A 15,720-nucleotide genomic window follows, 5' to 3' on the forward strand; every position below is an offset into this window, starting at 1 on the left:
GCATGTAGCACGAACCCGGGAGATCCGTGCTACATGCATCTGTGTGATTGGCACAGAGCAATGACAGGTCCGTGAGACCCGTCTGTGCTGCTGTGGTAAAAAAAAAAAAAAAAACCTGTGTAAAAAAAGAAAAAAATGGCGTGCACCCCCCCAAAAAAGAGCAACCAGCCCCGGGCATTAGTAACCCAGTGCTGGGTGTGCTTAAATACAGGGGACAAACGACGTAGGGGTCCCCTGTACTTAAGCACAACCAGCACCGGGCTAGTCAGAACCAGCGCTGGTTGCCAAAATACGGGGGACAAACGACGTAGGGGTCCCCTGTATTCTGCGCAACCAGCTCTGGGCTCTGATCCGGTCCTGGTTCTGGAAATATAGGGGACAAAAAATGAGTAGGGTTCCCCTGTATGTTCCAGAACCAGCACTGGACTTTTTCTAGCGGGGGGCTGATGCCACAGCCAGGGGAGCCCTTTCACCGGGCCCCCCAGCCGCAGCATCAACCCTGACCGCTAGTCAGCCCAGGCCGGGGATCCCTGGAGAGCTGGGGACCCCCCCAATAAAGGGGTCACCCTCTCCAGGGCACCCCAGGCCCAGGCTGATAGCCCGGGGCTATCCCCGCCACCCCTGGTGGCGGTGGGTGGCGGGTTGATTGTGTGGTGTGGTGTAAATAAAGAATATCAAACATTGTCTTTACAAGTAGAACTGCAAGTCCCAGCTAGCCTGCCCCGCATGCTGGTACTTGGAGAACCACAAGTACCAGCATGCAGGGCATTAAGGGCCCACTAGTACCTGTAGTTCACCTGTAAAAAAAATGTTTAAAAAAACACAGGACACACACACCGTGACAGTATAAGTTTATTAAACATACATACACACACACACACACATGTACACATACTCACCTATGTAACCTGTAGCATCGGTCCACTTGTCCGGTAAAGTATCCCTAGGGGACCTGTGAAAAAAAACATACTCACCATCTCCTATGCGAGGTTCTGTCCTCTTCGTTCCAAATAGGCAACCCCCGGACTTGGCAAAAAAAAAAAACGAAAACGCGATCCACGAACTTAGTACCGTTCTATAGAACGGTACTTCCCGAATGAGAGCTTAGCGGCGGGGTATCACCATGGAAACCCCGCTGCTAAGCGTTCATTGGCTGAGAGAGGTCATCTCCCGTCTCTCAGCCAATGAACGGCTCCCTCCATTGTAGTCAATGGTGGGAACCGCAGGGTAAACTTTAATAACCTTGCGGCTCCCAGCATTGACTACAATGGAGGGAGCCGTTCATTGGCTGAGAGAGACGGGAGATGGCCTCTCTCAGCCAATGAACGCTTAGCAGCGGGGTTTCCATGGTGATACCCCGCCGCTAAGCTCTCATTCGGGAAGTACCGTTCTATAGAACGGTACTAAGTTCGTGGATCGCGTTTTCGTTTTTTTTTTTTTGCCAAGTCCGGGGATGCCTACTTTGGAACGAAGAGGACAGAACCTCGCATAGGAGATGGTGAGTATGTTTTTTTTCACAGGTCCCCTATGGATACTTTACCGGACAAGTGGACCGATGCTACAGGGTTACATAGGTGAGTATGTGTACATGTGTGTGTGTGTGTGTGTGTGTGTATGTATGTTTAATAAACTTATACTGTCACGGTGTGTGTGTCCTGTGTTTTTTTTAAACATTTTTTTACAGGTGAACTACAGGTACTAGTGGGCCCTTAATGCCCTGCATGCTGGTACTTGTGGTTCTCCAAGTACCAGCATGCGGGGCAGGCTTGCTGGGACTTGCAGTTCTACTTGTAAAGACAATGTTTGATATTCTTTATTTACACCACACCACACAATCAACCCGCCACCCACCGCCACCAGGGGTGGCGGGGATAGCCCCGGGCTATCAGCCTGGGCCTGGGGTGCCCTGGAGAGGGTGACCCCTTTATTGGGGGGGTCCCCAGCTCTCCAGGGATCCCCGGCCTGGGCTGACTAGCGGTCAGGGCTGATGCTGCGGCTGGGGGGCCCGGTGAAAGGGCTCCCCTGGCTGTGGCATCAGCCCCCCGCTAGAAAAAGTCCAGTGCTGGTTCTGGAACATACAGGGGAACCCTACTAATTTTTTTCCCCTGTATTTCCAGAACCAGGACCGGATCAGAGCCCAGAGCTGGTTGCGCAGAATACGGGGGACCCCTACGTCGTTTGTCCCCCGTATTTTGGCAACCAGCTCTGGTTCTGACTAGCCCGGTGCTGGTTGTGTTTAAGTACAGGGGACCCCTATGTCGTTTGTCCCCTGTATTTAAGCACACCCAGCACTGGGTCACTAATGCCCGGGGCTGGTTGCTCTTTTTTTGGGGGGGAGGACGCCATTTTTTTCTCTTTTTACACAGGTTTTTTTTTTTTTTATTTACCACAGCAGCACAGACGGGTCTCACGGACCCGTTAGTGCTCTGTGTCAATGACACAGATGCAAGTAGCACGGATCTCCTGGTCCGTGCGTGCATCTGTGTCATTGAAATACACAGCAGCACAGACGGGTCTCACTGACCCATCTGTGCTCTGTGTCACTGTCAATCACACAGATGCATGTAGCACGGATCTCACGAGTCCGTGCTACATGCAAATGAGCACCATAATGCTGATTGGCTGAGAGCCGTGACAGACGGCTCTGTCAGCCAATCAGCACTTTGCCCATTAAAGGCAAAGGCATTTTTTTTTAAATGGCCGCTCGAGGCAAAACCTCGAGATCCGACAGCAGATCTCGAGGTTTTGCCTCGGGAGAGGGATCCGGGGCAGACAGGGAGATCCGAGCTTGGGCTCGGATCGCCCCGGATCCCCGAAGTTCGGGTGGGTTCGGTTCTCAGGGAACCGAACCCGCTCATCCCTAGTGATTACTAAATATACTAATAATTACAATTAAGCACATAAACAATAATGTACAGGTTGAGTCTCCCATATCCAAAATGCTTGGGACCAGGGGTATTTTGGATAACGGAATATTCCGTATTTTGGAATATTTGCATATCATAATGAAATATCTTGGGAATGGGACCCCAGTATACACACAGAATGCATTTATGTGTTATATACACCTTATACACACAGCCTGCAGGTCATTTTATACAATATTTTCAATAATTTTGTGGCTCAAGCAAAGTTTGTGTACAGAAATGAAATTCATTTATGTATCATATACACCTTATACACACAGCCTGAAGGTAATTTTATACAATATTTTTAATAATTTGTGCCTTAGACAAAGTTTGTGTACATTGAGCCTTCAAAAATCAAAGGTTTCATTATCTCAGTCATGACAAAATTATTCCGTATTTCGGAATATTCCGTATTTCGGAATATTTGGATATGGGAGACTCAACCTGTAATATATAATAGCATGGTAAACCTCTTTTCAGGTCAGTGAAAAGCCTAGAATAAGAATTCAAGAATGGACCATTTATGCCTAGAGGGATTTCCTCCTGTGTCACAACAAAGTCACTGGCCTGTACATAATGTGACATCTGCAGAGATGCACAATCTTTAGCCAGTATAACACTGTAGAGTCTGCAGGCAAACAGCGGCTGCATCTCAGTATTGTCTCTGAAGAAAGGAGGCATCTTAATGAAAATTTCTCTCCCACAAACAGAAGTAAAACAGATAAACGAGTAGTACAAAAGCAATATAAGTCATTGATAAAATGAGAAAACATTGTACGACGAGAAATGCACCCTGTATAGTCGTCAAACCAGAATACATGTATAATTTGATTTGGGTTTATTATTAAAATTTTCCTTCCGTTAGTCTATAAAACAAATGCAGATGAAATCAGTTGCTGAGAATGTAACTGCATCTGCGCAGCTATAGGAAAAGGGAACATTACAGAATTTATTAACAGATGGAAAGAATGAACGAAATAATGAATTCAAGCAAATTCAAATGAAGACATGCATGCATGAAAGCATCACTACCGGATTATACTTTGTAACAAAATAAGCAACACAGGATTGAGGATGCTGGAAATATCATTTCAAATGTTGCAGAATACAGAAGTTTCAGGTGAATGGTTCAGAATGCAGTCTGGGGGTATATTTACCAAGCAACATCATTTCAAAACCAACGCGCCTGCGTTTCTGTCGGCAGGATTTAGGAGCAATAATATTAAATGCAAACCTGGGAATCTTTTGCATTTATTATTATTGCCCTTTAAAATCCAGATTCTAGAACCACCAAATGATTAACTATAGCTCTGGGAATGCGCCAGTCATATGCCTCCTGCAATGTGTTAGCACAGCCTAGAACACCACTTGCCTGCTTCATTCTTCCATCTTCTGGAGCATGTTATAGTAACTGATCTAGGTTTGGAAATACTGACTGACAAGCTTGTCTAGATTCAGGATTCAGAAACGGCTTATAGTGATAGCTCAGAAAATTAGCCTGATGAGACACCACTGCACAAAGGGGCAATTATTTTATTAAACGACTATAGGCATATTAACTCTATTGTATAATGGGGATAATTGTTCTTCAGCAACTTGTCGCTCCCTTTGTAACAAAAAATGAAAAACGCTTTAGTAAAAATCTGTAATTGCTGACTGAATAATACCTCTTTTATACCAAAGTTTTGGGACTTTGAATAAGTTTCCAACCCGGGTCAGACCTGGGGAAGACCCCTTTTACACTAAGGTGCCGACCCGGGCACCATTCCGGGTCTGCAGTGACCCCGGCTCTTCGGGCTCAGGTAAGCAGCGCTTCTTTCCCTCCCTCTTACCTCACTCTCCGTTGCCTCCAGGGGCTGGGAGCGCTGGTAGGGCAGCAGTGAACGTTGGAGATGATGTCATCTCCAAACGCCACTGAAGCCAGCCAATCTGTCAGCATGTGGCATGATCCGGGTCATCGTGAAACGGATCGCACCGTTTACACTGCAAGGTGACACGAGAACGACCCGTGGTCAACCCTACAAGCTACCCGAGTTGGATCCATTAACACTGACAAAAATCCCGGGTTGATAGGCATTCACGTCGGAGTAAAAGGAGTGACTTTTACATTTATTAAACATACCAAATATGATAATCTCTGAGAAAATAAAATTATACCCAATACATTTCATATTCTTTAAGTAGCAGAGAATGTAAAACAAAAATACATTTATTTGCACCCCTTACATTAAAACAGACTGTCCAGGTGCAAAGTTGTTTTGCTTTGGTCCCATCTCAGAATCAGCCCAAATAGGTAATGTTAGTTGCTATTCCAGGTAGTTATGGATTCTCAGAATGGCCATTTCTGCAGGAAAAGAATCTGTACCTATACATGTTCCTAAAGTTTTATCTACCAATAACTTTTGAGGATTACTGGAGCCTTATCTTTTGAGCGTAAAGCTGGGTACACACTATGCGATTCTCAGCCTGACATAACTATATCTGTCAGATAGAGCCGATAATTGTGTATAGTGTACAAAGCATCAGGGCATGACAGTTGGTCTAAAATCCTTCGGATTGGCTCCTGATATAGCGTGTGATGCACACGCTATGTTGTTCACGCCGTACTGGTATCGGCCAGAAAGTGTTGTGTGTAAGGACCTCTTCCCAATGTACACCAATAGTTTAGAGGCACCCAATTTGCAGTGGAACTATACATCTCAGCAACATGTACCATGGCAGGGCATGCTAGTATGTGTAGTTCCACGCCAGACGAAAAGCGGCATGTGGTCAATCCCAGATGTAGTCCTTGCAGGAGTGATAACGTGCCATCTACATCACTCAAAGTATGTGAACTCACCTTTGGCCAAGTATTGCTATCAAATGCATAACCAGGCCCCTCTAGCATCCCATCTTTTCACCTGTGCCCAAGTATTGATGTCATCAGCTTCACCATGCACCTGTAGCATCCTTCATTTCACCTGTGCCCAAGTATTGCGGTCATTAGCCTCACCAGGACCCTCTAGCATCCCTCGTTCACACCAGCATTGAGAAATTTTGTAACGTAAAAAGTCAAGCCCTTTATTAGCATTTTCCAGCCTGACAGCGCAATAGCTGACAGTGTGTACAGAGAAACTATGGGCCGTATGCAATTAGACACCAAAAGCTGAGATTTGCGAAAAAATGAGAGATATGGTAAAACCTTATCTTTATGATCTTTATTTCTATGAACTCCATAGGGATCCACAGGAGACCTTGGGGGCATAGGTTGATGACGTCAGTCGTCGGGCACCTCAATAGCTAATTTTGCGCTCCTAGTATGCACTGGGCCCCTCTCCTATACCCCACTCCCTGGCCAATGCACCTCAGTTACGTAACAAGCCAATGGCCGGAGGAGAAGAGAGAAAAAAGAAATTCTGGAACACACAAGTATCACATTCTCACATTTAGAAGGAGACGGAAAAACTGGTGACCAGCCCATCTGCAGTATAGGTGCGACAAGGCAGGAGTCCTGTGGATCCCTATGAACTTCGTAGAAATAGAGATAACAAAGGTAAGGTCTTACCATATCTCTTATTTTCTACTGCAGGGTCCATAGGACTCCACAGGAGACCTTGGGGATGTCCCAAAGCAGTCTCCTTAAGGGTGGGGACGCTCCTGTGGAGAAAGGAGAATCCGCCGCCCCGAAGGAAGCATCCTGAGAGGCAAAAAAAATGCATAATACCTTAAGAAGGTATGGACAGAATCCCATGTGACCGCCTTACACAGCTGAACAGCCGAGGCGCCACGGCGAGCTGCCAACGAATGACCCACAGACCGAGTAGAATGAGCCTTAACAGAGGACGGAACAGGAAGGCCCTCATGAATGTAAGCCTCTGAAATTGCCAAGCGAATCCAGCCTGCCAAAGTCTGCTTAGTGGCAGGCTATCCCTTCTTACGGAAACCATAAAGGACAAACAACGAGTCCGACTTCCAAACTTGATTGGTCCTTAGAGCATGTACCACATCCAAGGAGGCCTCACCAGCTGAGAGGTCTGGGGAATTAAAGGCCGGCACTATAATTTCCTCAATGTGGAAACTAGATACCATCTTAGGTAGAAAATCAGGGCGAGTCCAAAGCACCGCCCTGCCCGTATGAAAAATCAGAAAGGGAGGGAGACAAGAAAGAGCCCCCAACAAATGGCGGTCCTTGGAGAGCCCTCACGACCACAGCCAAATCCCAGGGAGCCACAGGTGGGACAAAGGGAGGCTGGATGCGAAGCACACCCTGCATAAAAGGTGTGCACAACAGGAAAAGTAGCAATCCTACGGTGAAACAGTACTGACAGGGCAGAGACCTGCACCTTCAGAGAAGCAAGGCGAAGACAGTGATCTAAGCCTGCCTGTAGGAAAGCCAAAACCCTGGATATTCCAAATACCTGAGGATCGTAACCTCTGGGGCGACATCATTCAAAGAAGGTGAGCCACACTCTGTGATAAATTCTCGCACAAGCAGGCTTTCGAGTTCTGAGCATGGTGTTAACCACCGAGTTGGAAAAACCCCTGGACCTCAAGAGGGCAGCCTCAAGAGCCACGCCATCAAAGACAGACGACTTAGGTCCGGGTAGAGGGAAGGACCTTGGGACAATAGGTCTGGACGTAGAGGCAACAGCATCGGAGTGTCTATGGAGAGAAGATCTGTGTACCAGTGACATCTGGGCCACGCTGGAGCCACCAGCAGCAGCATGCCTTCCTTCTTGCTTGAACTTTCGAATCACCCGAGGAAGAAGGGAGAATAGAGGGAACAAGTATGTGAACTGGAAGGTCCATCTGACCGACAGAGCGTCTACCAGCAGAGACCCCATATCTCTTGTCCTTGAGCCGTACACTAGCAACTTGTGGTTGTGCCAGGAAGGCCCCACTTGTTCACTACTAGCTGAAATACTTCCTGGTGAAGGGACCATTCCCCTGGGTGTATGTCGTGACAGCTTAGGAAGTCCGCTTCCCAGTTGAGCACTCCCGGAATGAACACCGCCAAGATGGCTGGGAGATTGCCCTCCGCCTAAGTCAGGATGCTGGACACTTTCATTAGTGCCGCCTGACTTCGAGTGCCTCCTTGGTGGTTTATGTAGGCCACTGTGGTGGCGTTGTTTATCGGAAGAACGGACTCCTCTATTGTCCACCTTCCCTGGAAGAGGTGTGAACATGTCACTGCACCCCAACCCCGGGGACAGGCATCCGTTGTCAGGAGGACCCACTACGGGATCCAAAAGGAGGGTCCTTGGTAAGGTGACTTGTGTGAAGCCACCAAGTCAGAGACAGACATACCTCTGGAGACAGTACCAATGTCTGGGTTCGTATCCGGCGTGGAGATCCGTCCCATCTGGAAAGGATCAGAGTCTGTAGAGGCCGGGAATGAAACTGGCCATAATGCACCATGTCGAAGGTCGACACCATGGAGCCCAGTAACTGCATTGCTGAGTGAATCGACCCCCGGCAACTGTGCAGGCAGCTGCGAACCCGCTGCTGCAGTGTGGAAATTTTGTCCCTGCTTAAGAAAATCCTCTGTTGTTGAGAATCAAACAATGCCCCAAGATGCAGCATCCTCTGTGAGGGCATCAGAGAGAACTTCTTCCAGTTGATCAACCAGCGTGGCTTTGTAACACTGTGATTATCAGCTGTAGATGCTGAAGAAACAATTCCGGAGACCTGGCTAGCAATAGCAGATCGTCCAGCTAAGGTAACAGACAGATCCCCTGCAGCCGCAGTTGGGCCGCCATCACTGCCATAAGTTTGGTGAACACCCTGGGTGCCGTGGACAGTCCAAACGGCAGGGCCTGAAACTGGAAGTGGTGTTTTAAAACTGCGAACCTGAGGTACTTCTGGTGAGCCGAAGCTATCGGGACATGCAGGTATGCATCCTGAATGTCCAGAGACACCATAAAATCCCCAGGTTCCATAGCCAGTATAATAGACCACAGGGTTTCCATTATTGAAGCGAGGCACTCGGAGAAACTTGTTCATGGACTTGAAATTCAGGATAGGCCTGTATGCACCATTCGGTTTCCAAAAAGAGGGTGGAATAATACCCCATTCCTCTCTGGGAAGTAGGTAACGGAACTATAACACCCTCCAGGAGCATAGAACGTATAACTTTCTGAAGTTCCAATGCCTTTTCCTGATCCATCTGAAGTCCCGTAGGAAAGAATTGATGAGGAGGTCTGTAGCGGAAGGAGAGGGCGTACCCTTGAAAGACCACTTCCCTTACCCACGTGTCTGTTGTGGTGTGACACCAACACTGAGGGAACTGAAGAAGTCGGCCTCCCACCTTGGGGTCCCCAAAGGAGAGGCCCGCCCCGTCTGGCTGAGGGTTTAGCGTCGGGCTTGGCAGCTGGACGCCTGGTACTCCAAGCCTGCTTCTTGGGTTTTGTGACCTTCTTAACTCCTGACGGTCTGGGAAAGGACTGAACTTTGGACTTACCCTGAGGACGGAAGGTCCGAAAAGACGGAGTTCCAGATCCCGACGGCATTGGGGCAGAGGGTAAACAGGCAGACTTTGCAGCCACCAAGGTGTCTACAATATTGTCCAAATCTAGCCCAAACAAGACCTGGCCATTGACGGATAAAGTCTCTAACCCTTTCTTGGACTCAGCATCTGCTCTCCAAGATCACAACCAAAGAGAGCGCCTGGCTGACACCGCAGCCAATGAAATACGAGATGTTAAGAGACTAATATCCAAAGCCACCTCATTCACATATGTAGCCAAGTCTCTGAGGTAACCTACCAGTTCAATTTGTTCACTGGTAGCTTCCAAAGACAAGGACGCTTCCAACGTATTTGCCCAACGTTCCATGGCCCTGGCCACCCAGCATACAGCCATAGCTGGCCTAGCGACCCCCCCAGAGAGGGAATAAATGGACATCCTTTAACGATGACATGGACGGCATAGGAAGGGTCGCACTTTTTACAAGGCATGTAATATGAGAATCCACCTGAGGAGGAGCTTCCCATTTAGAGAAATACTTCTACTGGAACGGATAAGTGGCCTCCAACCGTTTCTGCGGTTGAAATCTCCTGCTTGGAGGCTTCTTGCAAATGTTCAACTAACTGATCCGACAGAGGAAAAGCTGTTGCTGAACTTTTAACTTCCTTAAAGAAAGCATGTTTGGATTTTGGCTGTGAAGCCCAAGTCCATAAATTTTGGACTTAGGCTCCACCTCTTTTTAAGGGAGCTCCGATTCAGATAAGTCTTGAATTTCCCATAATCAGTCGACACATCATCTTGATAGTAAGTGGACTGAGAAGACAGCACCTCCTTCCTAGCTGGAGTGCAGGAAAGACTCGCCCTGTAAAATCTCCATCAGGTTTTGCACCGTGTTGGAGAGTGTATTAACCGAAGCAGGTTCAGGTGACGCCTGGTAGGGGGTAGGTTGTAAAGGCATATTATGAGCCACAACCAGTTGCCGGGGAGTCCCCTGTAAAGTAGATGGCATAGCAACCTGCGGAGCGTACCCCAACTGTGGGGCCACTGGAGGTACAGCAAGCCGACCCATCAAGGTAGTTAATGCTTGTGCAAAACAAGCACAGGGCGGCTCTTGAGAAGAGCTGGGCCAAGCAGGTAATCCTGCATTCCTGACACACAGGGTACACAATCTTCCTACAATAATCTCCCCATCCTTTGGTCCTGCAAAACACCTAGTGGAGGACTGTGTGAGGGGGATATCGGCCTGTCCAGAATCACTTCCAGACATAATGGATGCATGTGTCACACTCCGCAGATCAATAAACACCTGAGCTGTGAAGTAAATTAACACCCTGTGAGTATCTGTCACTGCTGGGGCTAGTGAGAATAGAAAGTACAGGGATAGTAAAATGGCTGACATAGTGAGAGAAAGAAAGTCAGACAGATAGAGCTAGCATCAGACACATACAATGCAAGAATAACACCTGCACTACTTTGCACTTTAATCAACTACCAGACCTACAGTCTAGTAGGAACAGTGCTACGTACACCGACCAACTGAAGAAGAGGTATGTAGAGGGACCCAGGCTCCACAGCTCCCGGCAAGACCAGCGTCTATAACCCATAAAATGGCCGCCGGGGGACTCATAGCGGGCGTGCCTAAGGGAGTGCTGCCAGACCGCTGTGGAAAGGTGCGCAGTGCAGCGGGGGAGGGGCCGGCTGTGCCTTATAGGGAAGGCCGGCTCCCCTGGCGTGTTATTAACCCCTGGGATGCCACAGCGTCTGCACGTTGTGGCCCCTTATCCCTGGTGGTCTAGTGGCAACGCAGATGCCATGCCTGGTGTCACACGCAGCCGCTTCCAGGGGGTCCCCATCCCTGGGAAGTGAAATGTACTGTGAGATCAGCAGGCGCCCACCACGGATGCCTGCTGCTTACCTGACGTACCCTGTGCAGTCCGGCCACAGTCCTGGGCGTCTGGGGGTCTTTGCTAGCCAAAACCTCCAGACCCGCGCCACGACCCCTAGCATGATGTCGGCGTCTCGGCGCCGCAGGGTGTCGGAGTGGCAGCATGGGCTTCCGCTGGACAGCCCATGCTGACTACTCTTGCAGGCAACACTATTTTTCTGGGGCTGACAGGCAGCCCCTCTTGAAGTGACCCGACTCCGGCTAAGCATCTACGAAACTGAGGTGTATTGGCCAGGGGGCGGGGTATAGGAGAGAGTTCTGGTCACCGGTTTTTCCGTCTCCTTCTAAAATGTGTAAAATGTGAGAATGTGTGCTCCAGAATTTCTTTCTTCTCTCTTCTCCTCCTCCGGCCATTGGCTTGTTACCTAACTGAGGTGCATTGGCCAGGGGGCGGGGTATAGGAGAGGGGCCCGATGCATCCAGGGAGCGCAAAATTAACCATTGAGGTGCCCGACGACTGACGTCATCAACAGGTACCCGCAAGGTCTCCTGTGGAGCCCTATGGACCCAGCAGTAGAAAGTATCGCTGATTGCGACTTTTCGCCTTTCAGAAACTTATCTCCGTATAAAATTCCATCCACTTTTCGCGTATGCGGAAATTCAAAGCAAATGTAATAGGCGAAAAAGATTCGCTTCTGAATAGCAGGAGAAAAGAAGAGCAACATTTTTGTTTTGGGGTGCACAGGTGGGGAAACCACTCAGAACCCTGGGAGACAGCCTCCCAAAGGACAACTGCGTAAAAAAAAAATCCGGACTTAAGTACACCCAAAAAAAAGTACTTTCATTTCGGGGGCAAAAAAAGCACAAAGTGGGGGGACAGCTTCGCAAACTAGCGAAATAAGGTTCTGGGGGTGCTCTAAGAAGGGGTCAAGTGTTTTTGGGATTGCAGGTGCTTTTATGTGAGAGGAATTTCACTTTTATTAAAACTTCACTTTAGAGACATTAAAAATGATGCTTGCACCCATTTTCAGGTACCCCAAATTTGTCAGGACTACTTATTTTCTCCAAAAAATACTGCTTTATGGCATTCTTCACCACTTGTGCCAAGACGCTAATTAGAGGCAATTGTACCAACTTAAGCACCCAAAACAGTTTAATTAGGGCTAATCGGACACTACTACATTGATCCCCAATGTTTCTGCATCTATTTGGGGGGTTCAGACTGATTTCCCCGACTCTGACACCACTTTAATCCTGTTCTGACTTCGAGTGTTGCCGTTTTCGCGTCTGTTGGAATTGAATATGGCGAATAGCGGGGACACGCACGTTAAGTTTCCACGGACAAAATACACGATGTAGGCGAAAACTAATTGAATACGGCCCTATATCGGCGAAATTATTTGGAATTGAAAGGATCATTCGTAACAATACAATTATAGGGTAGTGTATACGTTGTTTATTGGCCATTTTGAAGATCATTTTGGTTGGTCTGAATTGGTCTAGTCATTAGCATTTTTGGGCAAAATCTTATAGTGTGTACCCAGCATTACATATTCTAGAGGTAAGAGATCAATTTTATCTGCTCTAAAAGCACATGTCAAAAATGGGAGAACAACAAAAGTCAGTGATACAAGTGCTTTATATAAGATCTACTAATACCTATTAGGGGTAGGCAAACCTTTCAGAAGGCTATCTTAACAGAAGAGATTTACTGCAATAAAAGCTGTAACACATTCACAGCAGATTGCTTGTTTTATATACACAATCATTGGCATCATGGAAACTCTGCCACAGGTCAATGACTATAGAAAAGGAGGTCTTCACCAGAGCAAGCAATCTGTTCCTGCAGGTTTTCTAATAGAGTCTAGAAAATGAAAGGCAGTGTCCAAATGGTTGCTATGGGTTACAACCATTTCTTGACACCTACATGTGGACTAGTTTCACAAATATCCTTAAAACAGATTTACATAGCCTGCACTCATCAATGCAAATTTACTACAAATACATAACTTAGGCCCTCATTCAGAGCCGTACGCTCTGAGCAGAGCGCACGCTCTGCATGAGGGCCGGGCTCCTTTTTCATGGAGCGTCCTCCTGGACGCTCGTATAGCTGTGGGTCACCACCCACAGGCTATACGAGCGTGCATTTTGATGGCCGCGATGGTCGTGACCATCGCGACCATCGAAATTGCGAGCCGGAGCCTGCGGTTGAGGTTTTCAACCGCAAGCTCCGGAGTGATTTTGGCTCTATCAGAGCCAAAATCACTCCCACTGACATCACTACTGATGTCAGTGGGCCGGGTTCTGACGGGAGGCGTTCCCGTGGGAACGCCCCCGTCAGGGAGGCACGCCCCCGGCACGCCCACCAAAGGGGGCGTGCTGTCAATCAACATTGACAGCACGCCCCCTTTGATCGGACACAACGAGCGAAGGAAAGTCCTTCGCTCGTCGTGTCTGGCGCATGCGCACGACGGAGCTCCCTCCGTCGTGCGCATGCTCAGTGCAGACCATCGACCCACTTGCGAGCGTACAGCCGCTCGCGAGTGGGTCTGAATCAGGCCCTTAATCTGTATGGTGTGGGTGGAAATGTAAGACAGGACTTTTTACCTGAAAAATTACTTAATGCATCTCTGCTCCCATTCGCTTCAGTTACTGCTCTACGGAACTGTTCCAGAATAGCATGGAGCTCTGAGGAGCGCTGTAGAGTTCTATGTTCAGCAATACGTAGGCGTTCCTTCAGAACATGGAATTCACGCTGATAGGCAATCAATTTCTCTGCAGAAGGAGAAAGAACAAATATCTCATTGAATGAAGGAATAGAACTGTATTTTGCCTTACACTTTTCAAATTGAACCTACAGAGCAAGTTGGTAAAAAGTGAAGAGAGTTTCCTCATTCATTATAAAAGATCTGCAGGTGTTAGCCAGCCTCGCTCCTACACCCACTGAATACCCCACGCTCCATACCCTACACACAAGAGACATATGGAGAGAAACAAAAACATACTAGTAAGTTAATCAGCTTCTGAAAATAAAATTAACCCTAGTGCATATGTGTGACTGTGTGGTAGGGAACAAAGATTGTAAGCTCCAGAGGAGAGGGGACTGATGTGAATGACCAAATATTCTCTGTAAAGCGTAAAATGTATGCTCTATATAGATAATAAACAATAATTGTTTTCCATATAGGTACTACATGGATCAAGAAAAGGTCTATCCAGAATTACGCTCCTTCAGAGAATTACACTTTACATTTTCTAGTAATTTTCAATACTAAACAGAGATATTAGATTGCTAAATTCTACAGGTCTGCAGAACATTGCCTTGTTCTTATTACACTATAATCTATTTTGCAGAGTATCCATTTCAGCAAATATATTCTTATTTCCGTAAGTATCAGTCATACTGTATCAGGAATTCTACTGAAGTCACTAATGCTTAGAATTTAATCACTTGTACAGTCCAATAGGGGTTTTTCCATGAGCTCACAGCCAAATAAAACTGACCCTTTTATGTGATATGTCTGTTATTTAACTTTATTCTTTTTCATTTATAAGATTTATTCTATAAATGTTTTTTTTTTTATTGGAGTAAAAGAAAAACACAGTAAACAGCAGTGGCATATCTATAGAAGGTGCAGGGGATGCGCTTGCTATGGGGCCCGCCAGCACAGCAAGCATCCCCCTGCACCCTCTGTAGCAAGGCCGACCAAGACTTGCTGGTGTAACTGGGAACACTGGTCCCTGAAGAGATCAGAGACTAAAGACACCTCTGATCGCACCTGAGGCCAGTGTTCCCAGTGATGCAGTGTGTGGGAGACGTCATGACGTCACCCTCAACACCTGCGATGAGAGGAGCCTGCGTCTGCTGCTGGATCTACTTAGATACAGTCAGCGGCAGCGTCTATGCGGGGAGCAGACGTCGTGGACTGGAGCGTTGCCCAGCGGCCAGCGTGAAGAGAGGTAAGTACTGCGCCAGGGAGGGGGCCACAGCATAAGGGGCACTACCAGGGGCATTACTAAGGGCACAGCATAAGGGGCACTGCATTAGGGGCATTACACAATGGGCATTGCATAATGGACACAACTACAGTGGGTACTGCATAATGGTCAAGACTACAGGGGGTACTGCATAATGGGCACAACTACAAGGGGGCACTGTATAATGAGCACTTCATAAGGGGCACAACTACAGGGGTATTGCATAATGAGCATAACTACAGGGGCACTGTATAGGTAGACCTTTGGGGCCCCAAGGAAATTTTGCTATGGAGCCCCCGTACCTCTGGTTACGCCCCTGGTAAATAGCAAATATGCACACAGGAATAAGAACAAAAAGCAATGAGCTATGACCAGACCATGGATGGGCTAAATAGTACATTGTGAAAACAGCACATGTTACATACAGAGCAAACATCAAGGAGGGCAAAAAGCGTAGCAAAACGCTGACATTTTCTAACCTCTCACCCTATTACATTTGGCCTAA

At 47.6% G+C, this 15,720-nt stretch overlaps 1 protein-coding gene across 2 annotated transcripts in view; it reads right to left on the reverse strand.

Annotated features, from left to right (window-relative positions):
* Nucleotides 1–15,720, reverse strand: part of MGAT4A (alpha-1,3-mannosyl-glycoprotein 4-beta-N-acetylglucosaminyltransferase A) — a 114,082-nt gene that overhangs the window by 62,070 nt on the left and 36,292 nt on the right. For both annotated transcript variants that reach the window (XM_088454113.1, XM_088454114.1), the window contains exon 3: nt 13,845–14,012. In XM_088454113.1, coding sequence (XP_088310239.1) covers nt 13,845–14,012 — 168 coding nt within the window. The remainder of the gene's footprint in view (nt 1–13,844; nt 14,013–15,720) is intronic.

This window comes from Taudactylus pleione, unplaced genomic scaffold (genome assembly GCF_031769625.1).
Source record: "Taudactylus pleione unplaced genomic scaffold, aTauple2 ptg000609l, whole genome shotgun sequence".
Lineage (NCBI taxonomy): Eukaryota > Metazoa > Chordata > Amphibia > Anura > Myobatrachidae > Taudactylus > Taudactylus pleione.